This window comes from Penicillium psychrosexuale (assembly GCF_028828465.1).
Source record: "Penicillium psychrosexuale strain IBT 29551 chromosome Unknown utg000004l, whole genome shotgun sequence".
Classification (NCBI taxonomy): Eukaryota; Fungi; Ascomycota; class Eurotiomycetes; order Eurotiales; family Aspergillaceae; genus Penicillium; species Penicillium psychrosexuale.
This window is the reverse complement of record NW_026643189.1, coordinates 3,947,804-3,966,609: the sequence shown is the minus strand read 5'-3', so window position 1 is coordinate 3,966,609 and position 18,806 is coordinate 3,947,804. Positions and strand designations below refer to the sequence as shown.

Sequence of the window (18,806 nt, the reverse complement as noted above, 5' to 3'; positions counted from 1 at the left end):
GGATTTCTTCACATGCTATATATGGCGTGAGAGGCTATGTCGCTGCAGGCTTTCTTTCACGCCCCAGCCATCTGCTAACAGGCCTTTGACTTCCTCTAGGCTAAGTCCACTCATCTCGGGGTAGATTGTCCATACAGCAACCCATCCAGCCACACAGACGAGTGCATAGAGGGCAAACGTCCATGAGGGGGAGATCAATTCCATCATAGGCAAGAAAGTAAGACCGATGATAAAGTTGGATCCCCAGTTGGTTGCAGTGGCCAGTGCTGACCCTAGGGAACGTACATTCAGAGGGAAGAGTTCAGACTGCTGCCAAGGGACATTACCGAGCCCGAGGGCATATGCCGCCGTATAGACAGTAAGGCAAAGCAGAATTGCAAGGGGCACAAGGGAATTAGTGCTAAAATGGTTTTCTTGGTGGTCAGTTGGAGGTTGTGGATTCCATTTGCCGTCCATTGACGAAAACGAGAAAGCACAGACGACCAGAGCAACGACCATGACAGGGATCGAATACAGGAGAATGCGCCGGCGACCGATTCTGTCAATCAGCACGAATGCAAGCAGCGTGAAGACAAAGTTCGTCATAGCCACCGAGAGTGATGTCAGTGTCGGCGACGAGAACGAAAGAGAGGAGAAGATGGTTGCCGAAAAATACATCAAGCTGTTGAATCCGCAGAGCTGCTGGACTGCCTGGAGCATCATTGCTATAATCAATGCTCTTCTGTTTCCACCATGCAACAACTGCTGACCCCGTTGGATGGTATCATGCAACCACTGGGGCTTTGTGCCACGAGACTTAACTGGTCCCATCTCCGACGCCTCTTGGACAATTTCCGCGTTGATATTGCGCAAGACATGATCCACCACCCGGTCACATCCAGGGCAATCCTGATAGATCTTGGACAGGACTGTCTTCGCTCGGGCATCAAATCCAGCCTGGAGCAGCCATCGAGGCGTCTCGGGTAGCAGAGCGAGGATGGCGAGTTGGAAAAAGGCCGGCAATGCACCAATTCCCACAATCCACCGCCAACCTCCAGTTGTACCAGAAAACAGCCACCCGACTATGTATGCCACCACCTGGCCACCGGTGATGAACAGACTGAGGATCGTCACAAGTCTTCCTCTTGCGTGCGAAGGAGCTAACTCGGATATATACCTGATTACCTAGCATGTTAGCAATCACCATCTCTCTTATAATCAAATTGATGCCATGGCACAGGTTCTCAGTCCCCGCCTGACGACAAGGCCAACCTACAATGGAGTCACCGCACTCGCGCTACCAACAGCAAGACCAACAATGCTGCGTCCAAGGATCATGCCCCAAACCTGACTTGTAAAGGCCTGGACCAACGCTCCAAGTGCAAACAACAGATCGGCCCCAAGTATGACTTTCCGACGACCAAACTTGTCCGCCAGCACTCCGGTGAACGGGCTCGCAATCAACGCAAATAAGCTAGTGCATGATGTGATCAGGCTTTTATCGAGTGTTGATAATGTTCGGCCGGAAAGATCTGACCCGATGGTCACCAAAGTAGACGAGATAACACCTGTACTGGAAGTTTCAACGATTGTTAGTGAACAGGAAGCAATGAAGCCGCAACATGGCGTGTTTGGTAGTAGCTAGCATACTCATATCCAAATAGTAGACCGCTTATCCCAGCGGAGAAGGTCAACATCCATATGAACCAGCCTCCTGAGTATTCCAGCTCAGAGGCCAGGCTCTCATCGTGGTCATTGCCATCATGGTCGGAATAGGCGTGGGATGAGGCGAGCAAAGGGGCGCGGGGGCCTGATTGGTCTTGCTCATCTGCGCCTGTCATATCTTCGAGCTCTTCCAACTTGATCCTGAGGTATCATCCGAATTTTCAATGATATGCCCCTGATCCCCCAGGGCATCTGAGATGGTAAAGTGACGTCCGGGGCTAATCGCGATAAGCCGATAAGGAGACGCTCAAAGCCCGAAGCGGAACTCGGATTCCGCACGTCGATATAGTTCAGGTACAACTAGAGATCTATTTCCATACATATGCACTGGGATGGAATGAAGGCCTAATGTATGACTATTGGGCTGCAGAATACTAAAAATGTGTAATGTAGATTCATGCAAGATTCATAGTTTTTACGGCATTAATGTATACATATATAGCCCTCCTAGCCTAGTGTTTAGCCACAACACCGGCAGAATCAGCCTGTGCGCTGATCTTCTTCTTGTATGCGCTCACGGTGCCGTCAAACTTGTGGACAGTACCGCCGTCGCAAACCCAGAGACTGGTGCAGACATTCTGCAACATGGTGACATCGTGGGAAACCATCACCACACCTCCCTCGAACGCCCGGAGTGCATCCGACAGAGCATCCATACCCTCGATATCCAAGTGATTGGAAGGTTCGTCAAGAACAAGGATATGGGGATTGGTCAAGGACAAGCAAGCAAATGCAACACGAGATTTCTGACCTCCGGACAGTAATTCCATACGTTGGAGACCGGTTGTACCAGTGATACCAAATCTATAATATGAAATTAGTTAATGCAGTACATGCGAGTGGTTTGGATAAACTTACGCTCCCAGGTGTCGTCGGTACTCCTCGTCAGTTTTACCGGGATATGTCTTGGTCATGAAGCCGACTGCACTGGCATTCATGTCCAAAGCATCGACGTGATGTTGGGCGAAGAATCCGATGCGCAGTCTCGAGTTTGTGGAGATGATACCACTTGTTGGCTCAAGCTGGTTGGTGAGTAGTTTCAGGACTGTGGTCTTACCAGCACCGTTAGGTCCGACAATTCCAATACGCGAATCGAGTTGAACATCCAGATCGACATCCCTGAGAAGAGGTTTGTCCTTGGTGTAGCCGAAGCAAACATCAGACATCTGGACAATGGGTGGTGAAAGCTTCTCGACTCCAGGGAAGGCAAAGTGTACGGTGTACTCGGCCTCTGGAGCTTCGAGAACTGGCATGCGCTCAAGTTTCTTGATTCTCGATTGTGCCTCGGAGGACTTCGCGGCGTTGTATCGGAACTTATCAATGAATGCTGATGACGATCGTTAACACAGCCCTTATGAATAGATGGAGGGGGTAACGAACCTTGCAAGTGAGCTCTCTCGCCCAGTTGCTTCTCATATTCACGCTTAGCAGTCTTCCGGCGCTCCTCCTTGGTAGCGTAGAAGGATTCTGCAAATTGTTAGAACCATTCATATCCTTGAGATTTGATGTAACTTACCGAAGTTAGCACCTCTGTAGTAGTCCAACCTCTCGGAGTGCTGGTGGATAATATCTGTGGCGACTTCGTTCAAGAATGCACGATCGTGAGAAACCACAAGGACTGTGCTAGGGTATCCCTGAAGGTAATTGGAAAGGAAAGTAATTGACGGAACGTCCAACATGTTAGACGGTTCTGTGAAATGTCAGTAGGCCGCCTGTAGAATAGAGAGCAGTGGTATATACCGTCAAGCAAAAGCAAATCGGGCTCGCAGAATAGAGCTCGTGCAAGAGACAAACGCATTCTCCAACCTCCGGAGAAGGTCTTGGTGGCGTACTGCTGGCGCTCTTGGGAGAAACCAAGACCAGCCAAGATACTAGCCGCACGAGATTCAGCCTTATCAGACTCCATTTCTGAGAGCTTTCCATAAATATCGGTCAACGTGATATCCAGGCCCTCGCGCTCCTCGTCAAGTCTAGCAGCATCCTTTGAAGTATCCGCCAATGAAGACCTTTCTTCTTCGATGGCTGCAAGTTGTTTTGAGATTTTCTGTGGTCGTTAGCAAATATGCTGCTATGGCATCTTAGGACTTGACTAACCGCTTGCTCGGATAAGAGATGTTTCCGCCACACATCAGCATCCAACACTGCTTGCAAAGCTGGTGTATCATCACCAGTAATCTACGGTTTAGTCAGTAAGAGAAAAGGCAACCGAGCTGGATTCGAACATACCTCTTGCTCAACGTGAAGAATAGAAACGTGAGTCGGAATCGGAATTTCTCTGCGACTCAAAGCACGCAAAAGTGTAGATTTACCGATACCGTTCTGACCAACAAGACCGTAGCGACGACCATAAGCGAGTGTGAAGGCAGCGTCTGTCAGAATGCGCAGGCCACTAATCGAGATATCAATGTTATCCAACTTGATGTCTTTGCTCTTGGCCTGGGAGTCCGAGCCCAATTGAAGAGGGTTGACAGCCATGAAGAACTCCTCGTAGGACATAGCCTCATCCGGCTGGTTGAGCAGACGGGACGCCTCGTAGGTAACGTTCTTCATAGACTTCTTGTCCTGCTTGGCGCGAATCTTGCGCTCGGCCTTCTCGAGCTTCTTCTTGTCGACCTTGGACTCCATCTTTCTAGCATTGGCAGATTCCAAGTCGACAGTGTTTCCAGTCAGACCGAGTGTAGAAGACATGTTCCGCTGCGCGCCGACACTGATGGTCTGATCAAGCTTTTTAGCCTTGAAGGGCATTTGCCTCCGCTCTGGGTCCCCATCAGAAGAGCTCAGCGTGGTAATGAACTTCGCAACTAAGTTGCCGATCGCTTCGTAGTTTTGCGGGGAGAAATCTCCCGAAGCGGAGACTAGGAGGTTGGTCACGGATTCGGCGGCCTCTGTCAAGGGCGACTCGGCACTGGCATCGTCGACGTAGAGATTTGCGGCATGGGTCAGGTAGCCCTGTCAAATAGTCAGCTTCAACCCACAATTCTTCACCGCGCATATGTGCAGAGAGACGTACCACTGAGTATTCGGTGATGATGTTGTCGATGCCAGGGATCTGGGATTGGAGTTCGGACTCCATATTGCCAGGCTCGAAAGGACGTATTCCACGCCGAGATTCAGGAAGCTTCGAGGTCAAGGTTTTGTGGAGTTCTACAATTGATGTCCCCACCGTGAATAGTGGCGGATTTTTGTATGTGTTATCGATAAGATCACATGATACGAGTGGCCTCGGAAAGCTTCTGTGTTAGAATTGTCTTTTGAGATAATGTGACAGATATTAAATGTCAATTAGGGTAAATACTATCCCTAGCTTTGGGAAACACCAAAACGAATGAGAGGCAGCTAGGTAGTTGTGATTTCCCATATATTTGCGGCTACTATACTCCGTAACTACCGAAATATAAGCGATTTCTATAACCTCAACAAAGAAGGTTATGATCATAGCTTTGTTTTAAAGTACTTGATATTCGAAGCAAGCTGTCGAAAACTCAATTTAGACAAAAATGAGATCGAAAGCAGTCTGCTGGCTGTATATCGCCAATCTTCGCATGAAGCTGTTAAATACGAGCATCCATCTATATTATTAGCATCAAGTTCCCAGCCAATTAGTTGATTGAGCACAGATAGCGAAGTTCAGAATCACCTCTTGGCATTTGTGATATACTTGCATACGGGAAACAAGCATCAGATCACCCGAATGTCACACAGCCCCAATATTTGAAGTCCTTAGGCAATAGACAAAGTACAGAGTAGACGTAGCATACGGGCGAGTAGCATAATGATCAGCTTAGCTCCTGCGGCCTCCCCGGTCATGTTATGAGCAATACGAGGTTTTGCGACGGTGGGAATAAGTAGGAACCAGATCTGACCCTGTTGTCCAAAGATGTTTCGGCTACTCTGTGCAGCAATAGAGATAGACATAGACGGTGGAGTAGAAGATGTGGCCTGACTAGAATACTCTGCATCAATAACTGGACTTGGATGAAATTACAACATACTTAAATTAGATGGCTCTTGCAGGCTGCAGGCTGTAGGTGTTTCATAAGCAGTTTTACGTTCGGAGAAACTACATTGGACCAATGAGCAGTAGGTGAATTATGAACAACGCAGAGGTATCGGTTATTTAATTAACAATCAACTGCCCAATGACCCTATACAAGCTTAGAATCTGGAAGCTGTTCAAAATGCAATTTCCACACTTCACCAAAGTCGGAAATTGCAAAGCACGGGTGTGCAAAATCGGCCGAGGGTCGGAAGGCCGAGAATTGATGTCACCAGGGCCAGAGGTGAATGGCATCTTTGTTTATTATGTGATTCTTTTCCAAGAATAGTCAGAAATGGGCCATTCGACCTGGATATTTCAAGATCACCAAACAGTGCAGGGAATATCTTGTTCCGGTCTGCAGGTCGCTGCAGCCCACACTGATATAACGGGTGACGACAGGTGAGAAAAACAAATTAAAGTATTGGTTCATAGTTACTTATGAACAGTTGACACGGGATATGTAGACCTAAATCAAGGAACCGGATGGACGTTCCATATATCGACCTTCCTAAGTGAATGATTGGATCTGCCGATCGCTAGAAGTTCGGGTGTTATGTAGGGATCGGCCTGAACCGCCTTTCAGGTAAAAAAAAAAGAGAGTTAAAGAGCTTGAACACGAGGTGCTTCTTCCCCCGCTCTTTGATACACTATTGACGGTTAACTGCCAGAGCTAGAAGTATGACTTTGGAATTAGGAATTGTGCTTCACCAGGTTCCTTTGATCTGCAAGGGGGAAAAGAGAGAAAAGGGGACTTTTATATATAGTAATGTCCACAAAAACAATAGCACCGGGTACTATATCGGATTAATTTATAAAATCGAACAGGTCAACTCTTGAACCTAAGATCGTACTTTAATCTTCGGACCGAATTCGGAATTCCAGGATCACGCTCTCCAATATAGCATTTAAAGGTACGGGGTACCGGTACCTGCTGGAGCCCTTGCATTATTGAACCTCCTCGCAACGCTTTCAGTCGATTCTTTGTCGGATATTTAACTCCAGAAGTGAAGTCAGCAAAGTCAGCAAAGTTGGTTGGAAGTGGATCTGGATGGTGACAAACCAGCTTTTCACTCGGCACAAAGTATAGGATGACAGCTTAACCGAGTTTATAGTGGATATATTCCTGAACAAAGCCTAACCGATCATCCTTTGATCCATTGTTAATCTCAATGGACCACGGTTCATTATTAGAGAACGGAACACCTGCGGTTCATAGCCAGTGGACACCGATCGGCCCCTTCACGATGCGACTAACGATGCTAGGCTAGGGGGCCGAGAACGCAATCTCAGCCAGCCAACACCAGATGTGTGGGGAATTCTGGATCGCATGGCTTTTTTTTGGGGCCTAGTGGCTTCTCCATTTCCCTGCTCTTTAGGGTGCTCGGCCAGTCGAAGCGGACTTCTCCGGTTGCTTGAAATGTCTGGACTATGACGCCAATACAAATGTGAGCCGCAAGGGACGTCTGCCAAGTTGGCGCATCCTCCTCTGGCCTGCATTCTGCATTTGCAACACCTGCAGGATCGTGCACCAGAGCTAGTACCGTTTCGTGCTGCCCTGAAGTGCTGTAGTGGTTTGTTTTGATAGAATCTTCCCTAGATCTTCGATCCCCGTTGAAATCTTTAAATGAATGCCATCCAAAGACAGCGACATACTTCATAATTGAACCTAAGATCAAATAAATCACAAAAGTACCCAAGGAGGGGGAGTTATTGAAAGTTGCTCCTAGCGTGCGCAGGGCGGGAGTTGATAACCCCCGTGTGTTGTTGTTGATTTCCCCGGGTCAGATCCACTTCGTCTGGTGTTCTCCTTCTTTACTCGGCCTCCCAGGGGGTAGAGGCATATTATTTTTCTTGGAGGCTTTGCTCGGCGTTGGCCATTCACTCTTTATTTTTGAATTCTTTTTCCTTTGCTTTGTCTGGAACGTCAATCGCGGCCTGGGTGAGGCAGCGCAGCACTTCTTCATCACCACCCGGCTTGCGCAACTCGCAATTCGCCATTCGACCTTTCATCTACTTCTTCATCGTTTGCCTCCATACTCTTTTGTATTGTGCATCCATCTGGAATGTCATTCACGGAGCTTATCAACCTGGAGCTGATCGTCGGGGTGTTTGCCATCCTTAGCGGCGTCCTCTGAGGATGGATCACATCTCAACTGTAAGTCCCCGAGTTGATATCACTTTGCAGGACGGCGGCCTGGTCGCTTCGGAACCTTCACTAACTGGCAGTTTTAGCTCTGTGCATTGAGCACAGTTGGAATAGCTCCCACCGGCCTTGCGCTCGGTCGCGCCGAACGGACTCAGAGGCCTGGCCTCTTTCGGCGAAAGACTCTCGTTCAGGATATCCTCGAGTCGCTCCCTAATAACAGTGAACAGACAGCAGTCGCCCGGCCCAAAACCGCTCTCTCATCCCGCAGTCCGGCCGCCGAGTGGCTTGCCGCAAAGGAACAGGAAAGCTTGCAGGGAAACCAAGAATCCGACCTGCGAAAAGCGCCCTTGTCGTTCAGCGGTGCAAGACGCCGCCGTCGGGGTCAAACCCTCACAAACCCACCCCTGCGAATTCCGGAAAATGAGTCGACTGACTCGCCAGTCGAAATACAAACTCAGCGGCCATCCTCTGGTTGGCTGCGGCGGCTGTCGATGGCCTCGTTCCAAGCTGAGACCCCGACTGCAGGTAGTCCAACAACGCCCTCGTTCAATGGGTCAGAAAGCCCACTCGTTCCTCGCTCGCCCCATCTGCGAAGAACCCCGAACAAATTGGTGAAGCGACCGGCTTCGCAACATACAAATACGCATGCTCTCTGCATGAACCCCATCTCTGGACCGTCGCCGGCTGCGCTGCGCAGGCCCGCCACTAGTCACCAGAGGTCGGAGTCGATGTTCCTCCGGACTTCCTCTACAACGGACTTCAATGCATACTTTCCGAAGACGCCTGTGGAAGGTCCAGCAATCGAAGAATTCGAGCTCGAAAAGAAGAAGCACTGGATGCCATTCTTCGTTCCCAAAGCTGGGAAATTAGCAGAGAGACTTTCGCGCAGGTTCTCGACCTCCACTGCCCTAAAGGTTCAGAGTATACGCCAAACTGCGTCTGACAATGGCGCTCTTCCTGTGTTGGTTGAGGCTAATATGATCTCCCCCACGGCTGCTGCGCCAGAAGACATATCAGTACCTAATACCCCAATTGAATTCCGCAATCCGTTCCAAATGCCTATCTCCGAGCCAACCCCCAAGGAGTCGGTCGCCCCGGAACAGCAAACAGCGAAATCCGGCCATAAACAGTCATACTCGGTCAACGATATTGAGCCGAAAATCATCATGGCAAACACAGTCACTGCGCACGGGACACCGATTATGGGACCCGTTCGCGGCGGCTCTCTGAAGCGAGTGAAGGGAAGGACCTTTTCGATCCCTGCCTCCGAGCTCTCAATGGAAGAGCAGAATGTCCCTATTCCGAACTCCTCGGAGCCGGAGCCGCGGCGCAACATTACTGATCCAAGCGTGTTTCGTGCCCCCTATCCCACTTCGCAACCTGGTTGGGCTGACTCGGCTTTGGAAAGACGGTCTCAAGTTGGTCCCCGATCGGTGTCGCAGGACTACAACGTTGGCTTGGGACCTCGGGCCGGTGCACGTCAAATGACCTCGGATGCGGTCGCCCTGTCGGCCTGGCAGCAGGCATCTCGTCCTGGTGGTCGACCTCATGGTTCCCTTCGTCGCCGTCCGAAGGGATTTTCGATTTCATGTTCCGATCCGGCTTCCACCGTCATTGGTTCCGATGACACGCAGGTGTTTACATCGTGCGATGGATATGAGACGGACTTTATTTCAGACTATTGGGACTCTGTCCGCACACGTGAAACCAATCGCAGTGGACTTAAGGGACTGCGGATTGAGACGATGTTTGACAAGGCAGGTACAAGCTTGGTGAATGAAGAAGCCACGACCTTGGAGTCTCTCCTCCCGCGGGGCTCCTTCGCCGCTCGGTCTTTGGACAAGGATCCCCAATTATTCACTGATCCGCTTCTGCCGTCCCCTCCTTTGGTTCAAACATCCATGGTTGAAACTCCGTTTGTGGCTGACGATGATGCTTTCAGCATGATTGGAGCGCTTCCGAGCAATGATCGTGATTGTTTTTCATCTTCTCTGACCTATTCATTGGCGAAATTAGCAGAGCAGCCCGACTCGGGTATTGGTGCAGCTAAGGATATGTCTGGATCGGTGGGTGACTTGGATTCGGATGTCAACAAGAAGACAAACATCTTTGACTGGTCGGAACACGCGCACCATACCCGCGAAACTTCGGACTCTGAGGCGCGTCCTAAGACCATGCAGGGAAAACAAGAGGGGGTTGTTGATAGGAGCCGGGCTGTTTGCCGGAAAGCACCATCCACCGTCCACCTTAGGAGCCAGAGTGTTCCAGTCGCCAGTGAACTTCCCATCAACGAATCACGTCAAACTTCTGGCAAGTTTGGTACTTGGGGGTTGGGAACTAAAGGTGTGAGTGAAGATTGGGACAGCGATTTTGATTTCGACGAGGCGGAGGACACACCAGTCGCCGAAGACAAACCACTTGTTGAGCCCGATATCAATCGCCAGAGCATGACTGTTCCCAAGGCCATTCTGGAGCGTCAAGCAAGTCTTCGTGGTCAATTTGGGCAGGTTCAGGAATTAACGATGCTGGTGGAGGAATTGAAACGTCTTCGGCACCAGGCAAGTGTCCTCCGAATTGTCAACGGACCTGCCAGTGAATTGTGGGCAGAAGCAGAGCAGATCGTGAACCTTGCTACCATTGATGATGATGAAGCTCGTCGCTCTCCACCAGGGTCTCCCCAGTCCCTCACTTTCAGTTTTGATGAATCTGACGACGATGGCCTTAATGAGTCGTCCAAGCGGAACAGCGAAGTCTCATGGGATGTGCCCAGTGCTGAAAACAAAGCCATGTTGCCCCTCGCTCAGCTCGCAAAGGACTCCCAAAAGTCCAAATCTGTTCTTGATATCCTCCAGCCTCGTGGTCAGGAGCCCGCTTCAGGTCTTAACGGGCTAGAATTGGCATCACGTGCAAAGAAACTTCCGTTTGATACTTCCTCGTTGAAGAATTTGGTGGTTCGTGCGGGTGTGGTGACGCGGGCGTTGAAGGAAGTTATTCGCAAAGCCGACGGGGTAGCAGACAGCCCCCAGGACTTCCAAGACCCGCCATTCCGACGCATTTTCGACAAACCATCCCACGATGATATTGCCAGCTTTGAGGCAGCGCTGGCTGACATGTCCTAATCAACTCTTTTTATCTTTCCCCCACCACATCCCAATACTCACTCCCTCTCATCATCTTCTATCCGCCAACCACAACCATGAGACGAACCGAAAAACACCTCAAGATCATTTGCATGACCATCTTCTCCATCCCTACCTAATGTTTACACCTGCATGATCTCGGAGAATTCCGTCTATTTCTTTCACAGTGCGATCTGACCCAAAACGCCATTACCCTTTTTCCATTCTCGTGTACAACTCTTCCCCAATGTACATTGCCAAGAATCTGGTTTTCCCTTTCCCACCCTTTCATGTGTGCATGCCACATACGAGTGCCCATTGGGCCCATGACCATTCTCTCTTGCGTCATCTTCCCCTTCCTTTCGTCCATGTTCCATATTTGCGCAGCTCATATTTCCTAATTGCGCTGTATCACTCACGGAGGATCCCTTCTACGGGATGATCCGTCTGGTGATGTTTTCGAACGAAGATCCCCATATCAGGCAAGATGAAAAGCGATGAACTTCAGACATGATGATTAACCCGGGGACGAGCCCGGAGGACAAATCTATGAACTTTCAATCCTGTGCCTAAGCCTAATACAGAAATGAAACAAACTTCTAATTTCATGGACCGGATTAAGCAATCTTGAAGTAAATCTACAAGAGACCACCATCCTGGACAGTATAGAGGAGTGGTGTTTAATCTCAAGAAGCTTTCTAGCAGCTATTGATGTTCGGTGCCCACCTGGGCAGTCAGATTCAAATGTGGTCTGGGGAATATATACCCGTGTCCAGATAAGTGGAGGGTTGCTTCCTTGGACAATTGAACTCTCCACGAGTCATCTTCAATTTCTACTGTATATATTGAACTTTTAATAAACAAGGAACAGGTCTATCTTCCAGTAAGATATCATTTAGATCCGAAGCCAGAGAATGTACAAAAACAGAAGAATCCTTGCTCTGCTCAACAGTTGGAGCTGATATATAGATACAAGTATAAGATTATGATGAGATTTCAGTCTAGAACGCAGCGGCCATCATTTCTCTACAGTATATAAATTAAGTATCCGACTAGCTCCGAAGTTATTTAGCTCTATCTGATGAGTTCAATAGAGGCGTTTTGTGGCTGTACAAGCCCTGCGCATCAGACAAGATAAACACCATTAGAGTAAGACGTAGTAGTATAGTTAATCCGAGTATTATCCGGGACACTAGGAAATGAAGGGGCCACACCGGTGTTCCATGTTGAGGAGATCAGATTCGGCTTATATTGATCTATTGGTGATCAATTGAGGTCTTGGATGTATGGAGTATATACACATTAAGCATTAGCAATGTTGATGTCCTTGGCATAGCCTCATAGGGAGTACAACATACGGAGTATAGAAAGAAAAGAAGAAAAAGAAAAGGTGGAAAAGAGAAAACCCCTGCCTTACATGAGCGATACACATCAATACGCCTGGACGGCGGTAATAAAACCCAAATACAGCCACTCGTACGTTACCCACCAGGCCACTTTCCGGTTCAGGGGCAGCCCGTCGCTGATTGGCTGACGAGATAGCGGGTTCCTCTATCTTGAGCTGCGCTACTCGCCTGGTCCCCCCAAGGCGTGTCTTACCCTCACCTTGCTTGGTGCAGTCGGCCTCGCATTGGGGAGTATCAACAAATAGATGAAAAAGGCGAATGATGAACAGATCAGAATAAACACAGATCCAACCCGAGACAAAAACAATGGCCAAAAAACAGGGTGTTCTAAATTAAGACTCAGGGGCGAGATGCGGAGATGAAGTACCTGTACAATACAACAAGTCTCCTGTATAATATTGGCCGCTAGTCCGCTATTCTAGAACTCAACTCTTCTCTCCTTCTCCTCTTCTCTTTCTCTCTTTATCCCGACATTCATTCTCTTTTGGCTGCTGGCCGCCGCTCTTTTCGAGGACCCCCCGTCCTACACACTCTTTTTACATTGACTTTATATTGCTCGTGACACTCTTTTTTACCAGCTATTCCGTGATTTTGCAATTGTGTGGCCCCAATTTAAATGACGAGCATTAATCTCGACCGGCTATCGCCATTTTAAACGTGTTGACCGGTCTTCACGTTCCCAAGTCCGGTCTATTCCTATAGACCAGACTACACCAACCATGTCTCATGCCGGCCACGCCCGCCTGGCGATGCAGAATCACGTTCGTCGAGATGTCATCCCTTCACATCGATTGCCATTCCTGGTCCCCACTACCTCCTCTATACCTACCAAGCTTTCATCCATCGTGGCTAGATCCGAATCAGCTGAGCCGACCTCAGGAGTAAAGCCCACCAGCGACCTGACCACGACGGTCTTGCCGGTTGTGCTCGGTGCTGGTATCCCTATTTTGTGTGCTATTATTATCCTCATTGTGCTGCACCGGAGACATGTCAAGAAACTTCTGCGGGAAGATGCAATGGATAAACATAAATCTCTCGATTTTGGAATGGATACAGTGGGGCCTGCCACCAGCAGGAAAGGAATGCCCCAGATGTCAGAACCCACTCATACCAAAGGATTGTCTCTTGATGTCGGTCCATATCTGTTGCCTCCGGGCCTGGAAGGTTCCCCGGATTCGCTACGCTCCTTGTCAATAGACGACGACAAGTACCGTCCGGCTACTGCTTCCATTCGGTCGTACCCCAGAAACTCCCGCTTCGAGGGTTCTGATGACGGCAATTCAGGTCTTCTCCAAAATGCACAGAGGATGTCTCGTTCATCCCCGCCGCTGTATCCCCCCAGTTCCCCGAACCCGCGCAATGACCGCCTGGGGCAAGTCCCCGGAGTGACACGTCCGCCTGCTGCACAGCAACCCGGCATGGCCAAGGGAAGTCCCAATGCCAGCCGGATTCCCACGCCAGATCCCCTCCCCCATCTGGATGCCTCCTCGGGTCTAGACTTCGGACTGGGCGATACATACGGCAAGTCATATAGCACTCCGCATGAAGATCGCCCCGACTTCCCGCTGTCCGAGTCTTCGCAACCACGAGCATTGACCCATGATCAGGGTCTTGCACCACAGCTTCCTCGTATTTCCCTGCCGGCCAGTGATGTTAGTGACTATGGTGATGACAAGTCGCAATACAATGTCCCTGCGGTCAACATTCATGGCGCAGAAGATGTCACGCATAGTGCCCCAAGCCACGATAACCAACATCCAGAACTTCCAGAGGACCCTCCTAATTTGGATACGCCATATGATAAACACCGCGATACCCGCCGGATGACTCTCGGATTGCGCCCGTTGCCCCCAGAGGACCCCTCCGACAACCCAGAACAGCGTGCCAATCGGATTCGTTCGTTCTACAAGGAGTACTTCGATGAGAGCAAGGGTCCGGAGGCCACATACTCTGAGGACTTTGGGCCAGAGTTCTACGAGGATGGTAATCATGGGGCTGGTTTCATATACGACCCAACCACTGGCGACTATTACGATGCCGCTCATGCCGCTCCATTCGCTGAGCCGATCACCCGTCGCGCGATGACACCACCGCCTCGAGCACCTCCCCGCTTCCAAGGAGCCGCCGCTCGGCACCAGGCCACCAACTCTGCGGGCCAAAATGGCATGCCCAGCCCACGCGCCTTCTCGTCTGCCTCTGGCCGTATGCCCCCTCCACGCGGTCCCAAGAAAGCGATCCCTCCTCCCTCACCGCTACACATCCTTCCTACTCCTCACATGTTGACGGACGACTCCCTCTTGACTGCCATGGAATTCGCGCCGGCCAATGGAATCAAAGAACGCCGCGCGGGTCGTCCTGAGACCCCTAGCGGTGGCTTACGCCCGTACCAGCCCGGCGCGCGTGCGCACACCCCACTGGCCTCTGCGTTCGACGAGCTCATCGTGATGCCCAGCCCGCACGCCCTGCGCAAGTCCGGTACGTTCACCAATCTGGACTTTGTGCCCCCGCCTCGCTTCAAGAACGAGAGTGGTACCGGCAGCGATGCCGGTAGTATCCGCAGTGCTCGGTCTGCAGTCTCTGCTACCCTCCAGCAAAATATCCGCGCGGGCACGTACCGTGTCAGTCGTCTGCCTGCGGAAGCAGTCGGCACCAAGGATGACATGATGGCCAGTCTGCGTCCGAAGTGGGACATGAACAACGCATGAGGAAGCGGCCGTACCGCTTTCCACTGTGATGACTTTGTTGTCTTGGTATAAGAGCACGTGATGATTTGATTTGATTTTTTTGTTCATCTGGGTCCCCCGGTGCTTGAGCTTTTGGGGGGTGATGGAGCGCCCCTTTTTATATTCATTACTCTTATTCTCCTTTTTTGTCTGGACATCTACTATCAATGGCGTAAATAGACGATGGTTGGATTCTGATCAATTTGAAATTTCTTTCTTCGGTCTGGGGTGTATATATATGTATAGTTCTAGAACATTAATGTGCTCAGATCTGGAGTATAACATACGACATACAACATAACGAATCTGCTTCGATTCGTCCGAGGGCACTATGTCCACAATTATGTGTCCGGCTACGTACAACGGCAAGTTGCGCGAGTTGGCAGAAATCGGGCCGAGCGCTAATCCACCAAGTCAGGGGCTAGATGAGAGAGATCACAGCATTTTATTTACGGGGCTTTAATAGAATCGTATTTAACGGGCTAGCCACAGAAAACAAGATTATCCACGCCGATCGTCTTTTTTCTTTTTCCCTTCTCGTCCTAGTAGACATAAGATGTGTACAACATAGTTACATGTAACTATAGTATTGTTCAACACAACCGTTGAAGAAGTGGAGATAATCAGAGTCAGTGGCAACTGAGTACATTGTGCATCATGACTCTTTTATAACACCACACACGACATCCTCAGTGGAAGATTCTTCCGTCCCCATAACCTTGGGATTCGGTCCTTGCTTCAGGGCTTATACCTACGGGTACGCTCATCTCGGTTGGAGGTTTCGGTACCGAAGAATCAATACGTCCACGGCTGGTAGTAAATATTGGCAAATAGTTATTATTCTGGGATTTCTGTTATGAATATTAGAGGCATTAAAGGTGTTAGAGGTATAATAGAGTCTCACAGAGTACACACAGTACCACGGAGGATTATTATACAGCATCAGAGACTCCATATGGTCAGGGGCTCACATGGCCGCATCAAGGGATTGCCAGAAACAGCATCATGTTTGGGATGTAACTGCAACTCGAGCGTAGCATAACCAGATTTAACGATCATGCTGTTTCTACTTCGATTCAGCAGAGCACAAGTATCTATTAATACAACTAGGAATGCGGATACGCCGCAATCGTAAGAAATCTAACAAATCTCCACTTCCCACTTCAATCTCACTCTCCCACACCACTTTTCTCCTCCCATGGCTGCTAGATTCGGCCTCGAGAGACTGTGAGTATTCGTTCTTCTCTCTTTTCCATCCTTCATCTTCATTTTCCTTTCTCTTCTTTTTTTCTATTCCCTTCTGTTCGTGAGATATCGCCGGTTTTCCCCTGAAGACTCCGGCCATAGCCTCAAGTCTCTCCTTACGCGTTCAAATCGCAGTCTCTCATTAAACCAGTCTATTAACTCGGATTCAATTCGTGATCCCTCAGTCACATTCAGTCCGAAATTCTTTCCGCACCCGGAAGTGTCCACAATCTCTCAAAACTCGCCGAACGGTCTCCCGGCTCAGGATCGCTTCGATCCACAACGCCAGCTCAATCTCACCGTTGATTATCATTGACCAGTATTGCTATTGAGATGGCGGCTTCACTATCCAAGGGCGCTGCCGCTGCCGCTACAGCCATCGGTTCTACCGCCGCGGACACCGCTGTACAGACTTCGGCGGCTGCTGAGCCAACCAGTGAGACATCTGCCGCTCAACCCACGACCTCTTCAGCCGATCCGACGACTTCGGCTGTCGAAACGACAACCTCGTCCACGGCTGCTCCCACCACTTCAACCGCACCCACTACCACTAGTACTACGAGCAGTACTACGAGTAGTACGACTAGTAGCACGTCCACGCCTGAGCCGACTACGTCGACTCCCGAGCCTACCACGTCGACCCCGGAGCCCACCACGTCGACCACCCAGCCTGTGACTACTTCGTCCACTTCGACTACTTCTTCCACTTCTTCTACTACAACCGCCCCGACCACCTCCATAGCTCCCGAGACGACAACGTTCTCATCTACACAGGGAACTACCGTAGTTATTATCACGTCCACCCAATTAGCGCCCACCGCCGATACCACGTCTATCACCTCTTCCAGCGCAACCGACTCGGCCGCGCTCTCTACCTCCACCACAGCAGCAGGCTCCGGTGGTCTTTCTCCCAGCGGCACAATCGCTGTCGCAGTCGTGGTCCCGGTTGTCTCGGTGGCATTGATCATCCTGGCCCTGCTCTTCTTCTGGCGTAAGCGTAAGGCGAACAAGGCGGCCGAAGAGGAGCGCCGCAAGGAAGTAGAGGAGTACGGATTCAACCCCAACAACCCAAACAACGACCCAACCCTCCCTGGTATGGCAGGCACTGTGGTGCCCAAGGACAACGAATCCTCCGGCTACCGCGGCTGGGGAACTACTTCTGCCGGGCGCAAGGCGTCCACCAACCTCTCCAGCGGAATGGGTGGCCTGGCCATGTCGGAAGGCAGCAGCCCGGGTTATCACCACGGCGCAACACCTAGCGATGGCACTGTGCAATATTCCGATGGAACCCGGCCCGACTCCGGAGAGATCGTCGAACCTCTCGGTGTGCTAGGCGCCGCCCCAGTGGCTGCCAACAACCGGAATAACGGCGATATCCACCGCGGCCCCTCCAACGCATCTTCCGCGTACTCCGCAGCCAACCGATCCGACGCATCGGAAGAAAGTCACATGTCCGCTGTCCACCCCTCAGCTGGCTACTACGGTGAGAACCCGTACTACGGCGACATCAACACGCACGGTGCATACGGCGGGGACGACTACCAGCCTGTGATCCGTGACGTCCAAGCACGTCGCAATACCCGCATTGAAAACCCGGGCGTCTATCCACGACAGGGCAATGCCGGTATCGCGCAGAACTTCTGATGGCTCGACTGATTCGGATTTCCTATACTCTTTGATCTCCAAAAAAGCTCGGCATTCCACTTGGCATTCCATTTTTTGTGTGCTTGTTTTGAAATTTTTTTTTTTTAACCTTGCACAATACCACACGCTCTTTCTCTCTCACCCACCGCCGACTTCATTCGTTTTATCGGGTCTCTCATGTTCCAATTCCCGGCGCGATGGACCTTCACTTCATGTCACTATTGTCCCTCTACACTTTTATTTTCTTTTTCCCTCTTTCTGCCCCCCTTAATCGGCCTGTCGGGCTTTGATTTGGTTTGGTCATTTGTTTGATATATCCCGCGCATCTGGTCTCAGCTGCATAGCTTGTTTTTCGTCTTTTTCTGTTAACACCTGGTTTTATGTCTGTGTTGATTTGTTTTTTTATTGTGGAGCTGCATCTTGTACATTTCCTGCTGCGTGTGGAGTTTTCCATGCACCTGGACATACTCGAGATTTGCAATGATACCTTGGGTATCCTGGATTTAGTCCCAGTTCCCTTGTCTGAAATGAACGGTTTACAATGAGTTCTGGTATAGTTACTCGGAGAGTGCCGGCAGAATCGTAAAAGAACAGCGAATAATCAGCTAACTTTTACTAAATACACCCTAAACAGTCCAACCGAGTCAAATCGAGTCTAATTATGGCTAATTAGAGTAGTTATTACCTAAAATTATGCATATAATAAACGTACTCGGTTCCTTTCCGTTGCAGTGGTCACCAGTAGGTTCACAACGTGCCTCCGCTGTTCGCGGTGATTGG

At 50.1% G+C, this 18,806-nt stretch overlaps 5 protein-coding genes across 5 annotated transcripts; 3 read left to right on the top strand and 2 right to left on the bottom strand.

Moving 5' to 3' along the window:
- Positions 1 to 15: 15 nt before the first annotated feature.
- Positions 16 to 1,820, bottom strand: N7518_007379 (putative MFS myo-inositol transporter; the record flags this gene model as incomplete). The annotated part of the gene is made up of 3 exons (XM_057188306.1): positions 16 to 1,156; positions 1,256 to 1,552; positions 1,630 to 1,820. 3 exons carry the CDS (start codon positions 1,818 to 1,820, stop codon positions 16 to 18), a joined length of 1,629 nt encoding a protein of 542 aa, XP_057040009.1.
- Positions 1,821 to 2,156: 336 nt separating this feature from the next.
- On the bottom strand, positions 2,157 to 4,777 carry N7518_007378 (putative AAA family ATPase GCN20; the record flags this gene model as incomplete). Its single annotated transcript, XM_057188305.1, has 8 exons — positions 2,157 to 2,508; positions 2,563 to 3,031; positions 3,085 to 3,171; positions 3,221 to 3,394; positions 3,445 to 3,748; positions 3,799 to 3,879; positions 3,931 to 4,653; positions 4,715 to 4,777. 8 exons carry the CDS (start codon positions 4,775 to 4,777, stop codon positions 2,157 to 2,159), a joined length of 2,253 nt encoding a protein of 750 aa, XP_057040008.1.
- A 3,103-nt stretch (positions 4,778 to 7,880) lies between these two features.
- On the top strand, positions 7,881 to 11,008 carry N7518_007377 (uncharacterized protein; the record flags this gene model as incomplete). The annotated part of the gene is made up of 2 exons (XM_057188304.1): positions 7,881 to 7,898; positions 7,976 to 11,008. The coding sequence occupies 2 exons, from the start codon at positions 7,881 to 7,883 to the stop codon at positions 11,006 to 11,008; spliced, it is 3,051 nt and encodes a 1,016-aa protein (XP_057040007.1).
- Positions 11,009 to 13,133: 2,125 nt separating this feature from the next.
- Positions 13,134 to 15,119, top strand: N7518_007376 (uncharacterized protein; the record flags this gene model as incomplete). Its single annotated transcript, XM_057188303.1, has 1 exon — positions 13,134 to 15,119. The coding sequence occupies one exon, from the start codon at positions 13,134 to 13,136 to the stop codon at positions 15,117 to 15,119; it is 1,986 nt and encodes a 661-aa protein (XP_057040006.1).
- A 1,596-nt stretch (positions 15,120 to 16,715) lies between these two features.
- On the top strand, positions 16,716 to 18,026 carry N7518_007375 (uncharacterized protein; the record flags this gene model as incomplete). The annotated part of the gene is made up of 1 exon (XM_057188302.1): positions 16,716 to 18,026. One exon carries the CDS (start codon positions 16,716 to 16,718, stop codon positions 18,024 to 18,026), a length of 1,311 nt encoding a protein of 436 aa, XP_057040005.1.
- Positions 18,027 to 18,806: the final 780 nt, after the last annotated feature.